The sequence below is a fragment of the Panthera onca genome, chromosome F1 (assembly GCF_046562875.1).
Source record: "Panthera onca isolate mPanOnc1 chromosome F1, mPanOnc1 haplotype 2, whole genome shotgun sequence".
Lineage (NCBI taxonomy): Eukaryota > Metazoa > Chordata > Mammalia > Carnivora > Felidae > Panthera > Panthera onca.
In genome coordinates, this window is record NC_138355.1 from 46,461,047 (window position 1) to 46,473,741 (window position 12,695).

The 12,695-nt window shown below is 52.6% G+C and overlaps 1 protein-coding gene across 2 annotated transcripts in view; it reads left to right on the forward strand.

Moving 5' to 3' along the window:
* The window catches only part of SLC60A1 (solute carrier family 60 member 1), a 31,035-nt gene extending 18,732 nt beyond the window's left edge, over positions 1-12,303 (forward strand). Inside the window, exons 7-10 of one of the 2 annotated variants that reach the window (XM_060644281.3) lie at positions 3,859-4,006; positions 7,538-7,608; positions 8,807-8,927; positions 10,086-10,263. In XM_060644281.3, the coding sequence (XP_060500264.2) occupies positions 3,859-4,006; positions 7,538-7,608; positions 8,807-8,927; positions 10,086-10,141 (396 nt within the window). In that variant the 3' untranslated portion in view covers positions 10,142-10,263. Of the gene's footprint in view, positions 1-3,858; positions 4,007-7,537; positions 7,609-8,806; positions 8,928-10,085 lie in introns of both variants that reach the window. The other variant, XM_060644280.3, reaches the window with a different exon arrangement.
* The last annotated feature ends 392 nt before the right edge of the window (positions 12,304-12,695 follow it).

The window sequence follows — 12,695 nt, forward strand, 5'->3', positions numbered from 1 at the left end:
GAGGGGATGAAGAGCAGTGGAGAAGGGAGTGTCATCTCAGTGAAGAAGAGGGCCAACATGATACTGCCGGGAAGGAGCAAGTCTGCACGAGTCCTGGGGTGCAGAAGGCTCCGGGTACGTGCACTACTGGGGCCCCTGCAGGACCCGAGGGCAGCTGCTTAGACAGAGGAGGGTGGGGTGGGACTCTGAGTTTGTAGGAAGAAAAGCATCTGAAGCACCCACATGACAGGCGCGGATGAGAAAAACTCACCCGGACCGTTGGGTTTTGTTTTTTACTTTTTGAATTTTTTAAATGTTTCTTTATTTTTGAGAGGGCACGAGAGAGACACAGAGTGCGGGCAGGGGAGGGACAGAGAGAGAGAGAGAGAGACACAGAATCCAAGCAGGCTCCAGGCTCCCAGCTGTCAGCACAGAGCTCGACGCAGGGCTCAAACCCCCCAACCGTGAGATCATGACCTGAGCCGAAGTCGGCCGCTTACCCGCCTGAGCCACCCAGGCGCCCCTGGACTGCTGGGTTCTAAAAGGAAACCCAGATTCCTGGGCCCAAACCAGACCTCACGAACTGGAAGGTCCAGGGGAGGTATCTAGCGATCTGTATATTTAACCAACACCCCAGGGGGTTCATGTCACCAAGCAGATTTGGGAAACCAGTGTCCTAGAACAAGTGACTCCCAAATACATTAGTGGTGGTTTGGGAAGATACAGATTCCCGGGCCCCTCCCCCGGAGACTGTGACTCGGGGTGTAGAGAGGGGCCTTGGCGCCTGGATTGTTTTCAGACCTTTTCAGGTGCTTTTGGCGGGCACCCTGGCAGGATTACAGGTAAACAGCCGCGAGCAAGTTCCCCTCATGCTGCCGATTCACTCCTCTCGGTTTTAAACTAACAGTCACCCTGCTCTCTGTTCTCCTGGGTCTCGACAACCACTTCCTGGTGAAGGAACAGGCGCTTTGTGCAGGGCCTGTGGGCAAGTGCAGGGGTACCAAGTTGTACAAGGCGGGGCTCTGCCTCGGGGAGCTTATGGTTGGCTAGGGGACTAGGGAAGAAGAGGGGCAGGGGAGGGGAGGGGTGGGGAGGGGAGGAGAGGGGGAGCGGGGCATGCCCTGCAGGGCCAGTCAGCAGGCGCAGGCGTGTGGTTGGCAGGTGAGAAGCAGGTGGGGGGGGGGGGGTGGGAGCCGCACAGAGTGGGAGGAGTGGGAAGAGGGGCTAGTTCGCCCTGGGCATGCGCGCTCAGTCTTCAGTCACCCCGGCTAAAATAAGAGGTGTTTTTAAAGCTCGCCCAAGTCTAGAGATTTTCAGGGTGGCTCTTCAAGGCCCGCCTGCAAACATGTGGTGTGTAAAGGGGGCGCCAAGGCAGCAGGAGGGGAGCAAGAGCAGAATCTTCGCCGGCTCTGCCCCCGACGTCTAAGTTGAGAGCTGACTACTGAGAAGGTGCCAGCGGTGTGAACGGCAGAGGAGTCGGGGTTCCTGGCTGATGGCACTGCCGGTTGCAAGGCCCAAGGGGGGAGCTAACTGGGTGAGAGCGTGGTGGGGCAGGGTCTGTGGTGGGGAGCAGAGAGGGAACAGGTTGGGGAAGCAGACATGGGCTAGATCCTGGAAGGTCTTGTAAGCCAGGTTTGGGGTTTTATTCCAAGTGGGAGAAAAGCAGGCCTTTAGAAGGTGTTAGGCAGGGAATGGACATGATCTGCTCTGTATTTTATTTAAAAATTTTTTTTATGTTTATATTTGAGAGAGAGAGAGAGAGAGTGTGAGCAGGGGAGGGGCAGAGAGAAACAAAGATTCTGAAGCAAGCTCCAGGCTCCCAGCTGTCAGCACAGAGCCCAAAGTGGGTCTCGAACTCACAAGCAGTGAGATCATGACCTGAGCTGAAGTCGGTTGCTTAACCGACTGAGCCACCCAGGCGCCCCTGATCTGCTTTGTATTTTAGTATATGTGCTGCCGAAGCGAGCACAGATCTGCTTTGAAGCACGCTGTCCTGTGCTGTATGAGCGTGGATAGATCTAGAAGGGAGACAATGAAGAGCCACTCCTGCAGTCCAGGCACAAGAGGGTGGTCCGGGATGGGTGTGGAGAGGTACAAGGATGCACAGCGTTTTGGGGGCGGAGTTGACAGGACTTGCCCTTGGCCTGAAGGTGGAAAGAAGGAGGAAACAAGATCAAGGACATACATACCTTCGTGACAGGGCCTGACCACGGGGCGGATGGGGATGCCCTTCACCGATGCGGGGAAGTGTGTTTGCTGGAGGCAAGGCCGGGCTCTGTCTGGACCAGGTTGTCAGTCATCCAGTGGAGTTCTGGACACAGGTCATGGCCAGAGGGATGGATTTAAGCGGCTGGGCGTAGAGATATTTGAAACCATGGCGCCGGCCCAACAGGGAACACAGACAAAGAGCCAGAAGGGTCTGGGGCCGTGCCAACATTTAAAGATTGAGCAGAGGAGGAAGAAAGAGCAGTGAAGCTGTGGGGCCATTTTCTGTGCCAAAGAAATACATTATACTTGGAACCTTGGATATGTCCGCCTCTTTCGCGTTAAGAAGTCTTTCACGCTGCTTCTCCATTGTGAAGAGGGTGTCTTCCCCTCAGCCGCCATTTGTGGTACACCCCCCTCCGGGGCAGCAAGTCTTTCGCTAGGTCTCAGGTCTCGGACCAAGAGATCTTGCAGCAGAGACGGAGGGGCTGGTAGAGAAGCATAAAGGGAGGGGGCTCGCGGGTTGCGATCACTGGCTTGGTTCTTCCAGCTGGAGCAAATCCCCGGGATCTGCCGGTGAGTGTGACCGTCCCTTCCCTCGGCACGCTCAGGTCATCTGTAAAGCGGCCGGGGTGGGGGTGGGGGTGGATGTGGTTTCTTACACACCTTCTAGCCCTCTGCTATGTAATTTCATCTTCCTTTTTTCTGGAAACAGAGGTACTCACCCAGGAGACGCTCACCTGAAAACCATGGTTTTCCATGCAAGATCCTTGTGTCTGGAGACATCAGGGAGGGCGCACACACAAACACTAAGACTGATATTTGTCGCAAGAGTCACACTTGAGGAGACCCTGCGTTGCCATCATTTTCCTACCACTCTTCCGTGTAGCTTTTGTAACCCATTTCGTGGACTAGGAGGCTAGAGAGATCAAGGACTTCAAAGCCCCAGACTTGGTCTTTTGCCTCCAGACCCGGGCTGCCTAAGTTTCCTCCCAGAGGCATTTTGCCTAGAAATTTTTCAATATTGACATAAAAACCTTTTTAAGGGATTTAGAAAAAGCGACACTTAACAAAAATATGCCCGTGTGACAGAGACCCTTACTGAACCAGGAAGATCTCTGGTCCCCGAATCCATCACAAGAGTCTCTAACCACAGGCTGGAATTTGCTCATGGGAGTCTGAGGTGAAACCGGGGAACCGGGCCACAGTCACGGACCCTCGGACCCTCCGTCTGGGAGGTTTGCCTGGATTCCCAGAGCGTGGGGACCCAGCCACCCACACCCTCCCCAGCCAGCCCCTCCTGCTGCCTGCAAACGCATGGCTTTTAGGGCCAGAAAAGCAGCTCCTCTTCATGAGGAGTGGAGGGCAGAGATCTGGTGGCGTGGCTGGAATTCCCCGTGCTCCAAGATAAGACCTGAGGGACAGGCAGTACTGCCTCACCAAGCGCTTTTCAAGTGTGTATGGCCCACCCTCTGCCTAGCGGTCTTGGCGGCTCATCCCCCAGGGCATCCTTGGCCGAGACCCGGCTGGGGAAGGTGCAGTTCCCACACAGTCCACAGGGAGGCGCCCTGGTCACACAGCGCTGCTCTGGGGTCCGAGAGGAGCTTTCCAAGTCAGGAGCGGGACGCCCAGCTTTTCCCAGTTCCTAATAGCCTCCTTCTCTGCTGTTAAAAGGTGGGCGTGGTGGTGACGTTCCTCGTGCTTCTCGTTTTCTCCTACAACGTCGTCTTCCTGTTCGTGGGGACAGCCAGCCTGGGCCTGTTCCTCAGTAGCACCTTCCCCAGCATGCTGGCCTACACCGAGGACATTCTGCAGTACAAAGGTGGGTGTGCTGGGGCGCAGAGCAAAGAGCGCCCCCCCTTGGCTGGGTGCGGCTTCCTCCCCCGACGCCCCATCTTTTCTGTGGTATTCCAGCCAGATCCCCGCCCTCCTGACTCGGGTGGGAACTTGTTCGCAAAGTTCTGACCCACGTGGAGTTCCCCGTTCAACAGTATGCCCGTGTCGTGTGATTTCAGGCCACTGAGAAGCCGTAAGCTTCTCTTTCCCGTTTTCTTTTCTCCCACGGCAGTGCCTCCTGAGGCACAGCTGGCATTTTGTGGAACACGGGTGTGCTGGAAATCCCAAGTTCAGAGACCAGCAAAGTTGCGCAGGAAAAGTTAGGGCATAGGAAGGGGGTTTATAACTTATCAGTAATAGTACCTCCTTGCTCTGCCGTTCTTGCGGCTGTTTTTGGAAGCACGGAGAGTTAGAACAGCGGCTCCACACTTGGTTGGGGGTTGTCCTGATGGGGTTCTTGGATGCCGGAAACCTCAAATTCCCTGCGGTAATCTCCCTCCCCTGCTGTAGCCTCCCCACCGCGTGTAGCAATGAGCAATGATCCTTTTTTTTTTTTCTTTAAATGGGTTAATTAAAAATAATTATGTTTTGAACATTTAACATTACCCTTAGAAGTAGCTAGAGTGCCCTGGGGTGTTGGAAAACCAACATTGAGGAGGAGTGATTTCTTTAGGGAGGAGTGAGGAAATGGTGTATGGGGGGGGGGGGGGGTGCGGTCTGGAGCAGTTAGAGCCCAAACCAGAGCAGTTATCCCCAGTAACAAGAGATGGCAGGCCTGGATCCGCGAGATCTAAGGATGATCTCCAAACCCCAGTGAGTAGACGAAAGCAGTGAATTAACGTTGGTATCACACATCACGCCGTGGATCCCAGAGTTTTAAGTGGTCAACAAATGTTAGACGACACGGGCGCCTGGCCGGCTCAGTCCGCGGAGCATGTGACTCTTGACATCGGGGTCGTGAGTTCGAGCCCCACATTGGGTGTGGAGACTACTTAAAAATACGTTCATTAAGTAAGCCAAATGTTGGAGAATAGTAATAATAATAAGTGGTCACTCAGATCTGCCCTCTTCTCATTTCCCACCATCCCTACCGCAGTTCAGGCCTTTCCCATGACGTGCCTGCTTGGAATATTTCACGGTGCCCCGTTTTTTCCAGTCTCTGATCACCTCCATCGCTGCCTCCGCAGGTCTTGGCCTGTGCCCTTCAGATTTGCCTCCCTCGGTGGCGGTTCTCAGTGCTGGTCCCACATTAAAATCACCCAGAGCGCGTATAACACAACCAGAGGCCTGGGCGTTGTTTCCATGACACCTGGCGTAATTGGCCCGGAGCCACTGGGAGGCTCTGAAGTGCAGCCAAGGTGGGACCACTGAGCGGCGGGTCTCCAACCTGCTGCAGAGGGGTCCCCGTGAAACACACAGTCACGCCCTTTGTATATTCCGGTGGTGCTCTTCTCCTTTCACCAGCCTCCCCTGCCCACCTCTTGTACTCAGGGCCTGCGTCCCGGCCATGCTGAATTACTTGCTAGTCCCCGATGGCACAAAAGCTATGCTCTGCCTGGAGTGCCCGCTCTACTCCATCTGGCCCCTTTACCTGCCTGCTCAAGTCCCTCCTCCTCTACCCCTTCCAGAAGTTTCTCTGATTCCCCCGGGAAAGATGTGTCCCTCTCCTTTGTACCTGCCTCTCTTGTTTGACCCTCATGGCTTTTGTACCTATGTTATCTGTGCCCTCTCCTCAGCAATGTGCTCCCTGTGGGCACCAGCAGGGAAGGAGGGCGAGAGCATAGGCTTTGAGGTCATTGGCAGACCTGGATGTGAGTCTTGCCTGCACACTTTCTGGCCTTGAGACCATTTTCTCAATTTTCTTCCCCTTTCTGAGCCTCAGCTTTCTCATCTGCAAAACGGGGGCACAAATACCTATCTTTAGGATTGTTTGTGCATTTGACGAAATGTAAAACACTTGACTTAGCAGCTTAACTGACTCACAGGTGCTCAAAACGTACGTTAACTCTAATTATTCATCTGCCTACTCGGTGTTTAGTTCGGTACCTGATGCCCAGAAAGTACTGGAGGGTTTTTGAATGAATGAGTGGAACAGACAGTGGGTGCTACTGGGATTCAGAGAAGGGAGTGACCAGTGTTGAATCCACACACAGCTTCCTGGAGGAGATGGGACGTGAGCTGGCCCAGGATTTGGAAAGGCAGAAGGAAAAAGGGAAGACATTCCAAGGAAGAGTGGGGCAGGGGCAGTGAACAAAGTGACAGCAAAGGCATAGAGACTAATGGAAACGTGAGCCAGACCAAAAGAGGAACTTGAAGCCTAAAGCAGGGAATGATAATCTCTGTTTTAGTAGTCAATCAATCAACATTGAGTATTTATCATATGTTGGTCACTGGGCTAATAATAAGCAGTAGTGGACGCCACTGAATACAATTCAGGGCACAGTCCTCTCTCGTGGGCTCGCAGAGCAGAGGGGAAGGCTACCCTGCAAACAGTGGGGTACCTGGGGGAAGGGTGGAGGGCCGCGGGACACGAAGAGCAGCTACCACAGGGTTAGGGACGGGGAGATTTCCCGGAGGAAGTCTAAAGGAGAAACTTCAAAGATGAACAGGGGCTCGGCCCATGAAGGGGAGGAGGAAGAGGACCGCTCAGGAGGGAGGGAGGGAACGCAAGCGTCAGAACCCGGTGGTGAGCACGAGTGTGCAGGGCAGGAAGCGAGACCGTCCTCCTGGCGGGAGGGTGGATTGTGAGCAGGTGTGATGGGAGTCTGAGCTCTCAGCAGAGACCAGGCCCTGCAAACCACATGAAAGCATTTGGACTTTATCCTGAAGGCAGCGTTGAAGGGGTTAAGCGGAGAACTGGCAGGGGTTCGGGAGTTCACTGTGTTCAGCACTGTGCTAAGTACTTACCACTTACTAAGTGGTGTATCAGATTCACCACACAGCAACCCTGCGGAGAAGGTGTTGCCATGCCCATTTACAGAAAGGAAACCAAGGCCTAGAGAAGGGGGAGAACTTGCCTAAGGTCACACGGCTGGTAGGTAACACAGTCGGGCTTGGGACCCGAGTCTGACTCTGAAGCTTGGGCTCAGGGGGTCTGTGCCCTGTTGCCAGAGTGAGCGGAGGTGTGGCCGCTCAGTACAATGCCAGGGCAGTGAGGACACTGGTCTGCCTGGAAGAGAGGGCTGGCCTGAGGAGATCAGGGAATCTTTCCGGAAACGTAGGGGGCAGTCAGATTTGGAAGGACCCCGAATGCCAGGCTAAGCAATTTGGAATTTACCCTGAAGACAACCCTGAGTGATTGAAGGTTCTAGAACAGTGAAACTATAATGACAGCAGGACCTAAGCATTCCCAAAGCAAAGTTAAGGACTGAGGTCTGAGAAATCTTAGGAATTCGAACTCGTCCTCTTAGGCAGTCACGCCATTTTCCAGGGTCTCCCCAGAAATAGCCGGGATTGTACCAGCTGACTTGTCTCCTTAACTTACTTTTACTAACCCAAATCCTTCTCTTTTGGTTAGGCTGTGCGACCACGGTGCTGGTGACAGGGGCAGGAATTGGCGAGATGGTTCTCCAGATGCTGGTTGGTTCGGTATGTGGGAGACCCTAGGGGCAGGGGACAGCGTTTGGGGACCCCCCCCCTCCAAGCAGGTGGGAAGATGTAGCCAGCCACCTTCTGAACCCAAGCTGTCCCTCCCCTGGGGGTCCCACACAGCAGGCAGGGCCCCCCTCTGTTACCTGTTTCTGCTTCCGCATGTGAGACCTGGAGATGTGAAGGGAGGTGCGGTACGGTCCAAAGCAAACACAAGTCATGTCTGGGAGCGGGGCCAGCGGGGCCCTGTGGGAATGTCGTTCAGCTCCCAGAGCCTGGGATGGGATTGAGTGGCGGGCGGGAGCTCTTTTCCCACCCCTTCTCAACCTACCATCCCCACCCCAGCTCCCCTAGCCTCTGGCCACCCTACACAGGGCCCAGCTTTCCTGCCCAAGTCCTGCCCTCATTGAGGGCCAGCCCTCCCGCGTCTCTTCAGACGTACCCGTGCCCCCGGGTGCACCAGGAAAAAAATACATCTGCCTTCGTTTGAAGCTTCTAGCGCTGTTGTTACGCCCCCTTTTGCAAAGGAGGATACTGAAACTCAGATAAATGAGCAACTTGCCCTCGGTCAGTCATACTTCTAATAAGGGACAGGATGTTCAAACCTAGGTCTTTGGGTCTCCCAGATGCCCCTAATCCCAACCCTCCTTTCCTGATCTTGTGCCCTGCCGGGAGGAGAGCTACATCTCCTGATAACACTCCGCATGGAAATGACGTGAGGTCTGGGGTTTGCTTCAGGGTAATCTTGTGCAGGGGACAGTGGAGGGGCACGGAGGTGCTAATTGCTAGTCGGGTGACGGGCACAGGGGAACTCCGTAAGCTCCTTTGGCCTGTGTTTTAAATTTTCCATGATAGAGAGACATAGGTCTATACACATCCTCTGCAGAGTTCTGGTTCGGCCCTGTGGGTATAGAAACGGTCTGACCGGAGTTTTAAGGAAGATGGAGAGATTTTCGGAAGCTTCCAGATACAGAGCGAAAAGGGACCGCAGGGGTCACGAGCAGGATTTCTGCCTCCTCCAGACACATAACCTTGAAACGAGGCCAAGACGTCCCTCCTACTCACCACCCTGCCCGTCGGTGTGACGGGCCTCAACCTGACTGCGGAGCCCGCCGGGGGTCGGGGAAAGCTGCTTCCTCCAGTGCGCCTTCCTGTGAGGCTCTGACGGCCTGCGTCTCTGTGTTTTCCCCTCTGGCAGATTTTCCAGGCCCAGGGCAGCTATAGCTTCCTGGTCTGTGGCGTGATCTTTGGTTGCTTGGCTTTTACCTTCTATGTCTTGCTCCTGTTTTTCCACAGGATGCACTCTGGACTCTCATCAGGTAAGGAAAGAATCTGTTGCTACACAAGAGGAGGAAAACAAAGTGAGGCGAGGCTGTGGGAGATGCTGTAGATCGTAGCACGCCACCAATACTGTTCTGTTCCAAGTAAAATGCGAGGAAGTGTTTATTTTTCTGCAGCTTCCTTTTCCCCTCTTCCTGCTTTGCCATGCGATTGTCCGCACTGGACTCTTAGGGCAGGAGGGAATGGGATAGGCTGACTCATGGTTTCTCCATCAGGAGAGGGGCACGGATCGTGAACTTGGCTTCCTGCATCCCACCATGCCGTGGGACCACGGGCCAGGATTCCCTTTCCAGCCCGTGTGGGGCCCTGAAAGGCGGCGTCTGCCTCCTTGGCTGGAACACGGCCCAGAGGCCTAATTGGCCATCTCTTTGCAGTTTGGGATTTTGACTCTAGTCCCAATTTCTTTTTCAAAAAGAGGTCCTTCAGGCCAAGTGGCAAAGAAAAGCTCCTTTGGGGCAGAGACACCTCCTAAGAATAGTCTCATTCCTGGAGACCCAAGGCAGGGGGTGTCCCGAGGCTATTTTCATGTCCCTGAGCCTCCCAGCCTTTCTGCCCAGAGATCTCAGAGTCCTAGGCAGTGTATCAGCTGTGCACGTGGCCAGTTCTTAAGAGAAGGGGCCCAAGCGGAGCCCTCATCCTCTCCATAAAAGCAACATGATCACCAAAAAATTGAAGGAATGGGTGTCTGCAATCCGATCTCTCAGATGACCACTCAGTTTAAAGCCCAGAAGAGCAATCCCACCACCGCCCACCCCCCACACCCCGGTCAGCACTAACTGTAGCCCCGCTTCCAAGGTGGCCGGTACCAGCTGGTGTCTAGCCTAGCACTCAGCGTGGAGCCTTCATTTAGGCCACACATTCAAGAACTATTTGGTGAATATCCAATGAGTAACACCCAATGAGTGCCCTGTTGGTGGGAGACCAAAAGAAACCTATATTCCCTGAGCCCCAGACGCGAGTCTCAACGAACTCCCTCCACCAACAGTTTGCCAGAACCAGTAAGTCTGACTCTCTGCTTGTTCTCCCTATGGAGCCATAGGATGGGAAAAGCAAAAGCCCGGGGAAGCTCTCGGAATGAATAATTGCCGCAGCTAATCAGAGCTGCTGACGCATGCTACCTGTTTTTTCTGTTGTAGTTCCTACCCAGGACAAAGCACTGGGAATGGAAAGCCCAGAGTGCTACCAGAGGTAAAACTGGGGGAAGGGGGCAGGCGAAGACGGCCGGCCTCTCGAGCACCAGCACAGACCAAAGTGTTCAAGAAATTGGGGGTCGCCCTGGAGGTGATCTCTCCACGCCTTGGCTCGGATCTTTTCCACAAATACTTGGTTAGGTAGAAGAAATTGAACGGACTGGGAAAATCATTAGCAGTTTACTGGATGGATATTCAAGTTACCTTCCTCTCCCCCGGTTCGGACCTTTGGTAAGAGGTGTCCAGGATACCCCGATGGGAAGGAAGAAGACAGCCGTATGCTTCACTCCATTGGCCACCAACCACCTCCTGCATGGACCATCCCCTGGGTTTGAATATCACTTTTCGTTGAAGTTTGAAAGAACAGGTTGAAATTGTAAAGTTCGATGATCACTGCTTGCTGTAGATATATTTGAAATCAGTCAAAACAAACCCCAAGTTAGTTCCCGGCATGCTCAAATGATTTACGTGCTTTTTACTTTTTGGTAAGCCACAGTCCCTCAAATTCCCGTTGCTGATATCCGTAGTTCGTTTAAAATCTAAAACATCGAAAGGAAAAGTCGAATCTTGCTATCTTTGGGACACTAATTCAGTGGTATGCTGGGCTGGCTCGTACTAGCTGATAAAAGCCGGTTGTTAGCATTTCCTTTTGAGAGCTAGTTGTTAAAACTCGGCCAGTATGAAACATGAGATTTTATAGAAAGTTAACAATTCCATCAAAGACAAGGGAAAGAACCACTCAAAACTCATCCCTTCCTTGAAGGTATCTAAGCGTATTGTACCTGTACAGGGAAAATAGGATACGGAGGTGTGGCTCTGTCCTTCTCTTCCCAGATGCGCTGTCAGTGGTAACATGTCTGGTGGCTCGAGATCAGCCACGTGGGAGGATTCACCCCATAGAAACTGGCAGAGGCTACACATCCTCCCCTTTCTCTTCCCCCCGGAGAGCCAGTTGTTAAACATCTACCTGCAAGTACCCCACTGCTAACGATCAGTGCTAACGGGCTCAGGAGCCGTCTGGGAGAATGGGATGAAGGTTCCGGTTTTCTTTTACTTGACCGCGCTTACGCGAAGTGTAGGCACAGCACCGAGAAATTCTCAAAAATACCTGATTTAAACTTTACATCTTTTGTCAAGGAAAACAGCTCTTTGTACCACGTCAGGTGGGTTTCCTTAACAAAAAGCTGGGACTGCCGAGCGATGCGGGGGGAGCAGCACGCCGGAAGCAGTGTGGAGGAGGGGGCTCTCCCGACCGAGCAGATCCCCTAGTGATCGAGAAGGCACAGAGCCTGCCACTTGGAAAGGGTGAGACCACGGAGGCGTCTGTAAGTAGTAAAATGGCCGTGACGGTGACTGTACGTGCGCTTACCTGCAGCTTCTCTGCGTTATGTACAAACGTGCATGCGTGGCTGTAAAAAGGGGATCGAGGTTCTCTGTAGCCTGAGCCGCAGGCCCCACACTGAGCAGTGTACCCCAGATCGGTGGCCTTGTCATGTCAGCCGGCCGCGTCTGCCAGCATATCCTGTGTGGTGACGGGGCCCTGGCCGGAGAGCGGGCGCAGGCCTCGCTTTCTAGCTGTGCGGCCCTGGGCGGGTCCCTCACTGATGGTCTTCCAGCCTTGCTTGTTCTTGTTAAATCTAAGTGACATTTCTAAAAGAACTTACCCTACCTCAAAGGAATTCTGAAAGAATGAAGTGGCTTTGTTTAAAGCAATTATTGTATGCCTGACCTAGAAACTGCTTCATAAATGCTAGCAATTTTTATTTTTAAAACCTCTTCATAAGCAGATTCGAAATTGTTCGTATGTTTGGTACATAATTATTGTTAAGTCAAACAGATCTAAATTTTTTTGAAGGCTGATGGTCTAAGGGTGTAGTTTTAACTATGCCTGTAAATACTGAAAAATTGCTGATGGCTGCCGGACTTCAATGTGCAATCTAACTGGAGTGACTGACCTGGACAAAAAGAAAGTAGCTGTATTTTTCTTGTGGTTTTTCAAAACAAACAAACAAACAAACAAACCCGCATCCTTTTTATACAGATTTACAAAGAAGGATCAATGGCTTTATCTAAGATGATCATGATTAATTTGAGAATATAGAAAACGAGATTGAAGCAAATCTAAGTGTACCTTTCCTGAAATAAAATATTTTAAATTTAACAAGTGTGTTATCCATTGTGGATGATCGAGCCTTTTATATGCAGCTCAGAAACAAATGACCAAATATTTTCCAAAGAGAGGTCTCTCTCAAACCGTAGGTTCACATGGCTGGTATTTTAGAAGAAACAAAACTGTTAGACTGAGAATCACTATTTCCCTCGTTCGTATAATCAGAATAAGGGAAGGCAGAGGTTTTGAAACCCCACTTCAAAATCAGTTCCAGAGCAAGTGGGGCTTTGTACCTGATCTCCTTTGAAGAGTGTGACATTTCAGAGTGCAAGGGGATCACCCTGTTCCCAGATGTCCGTCTGCTGCTTGGAGGCAGGAATCTAATCCATCTGTACGCCAGATTCACTAAAGGAAGACAGACTGACCGAGCGGTCTTTTAGAGGATT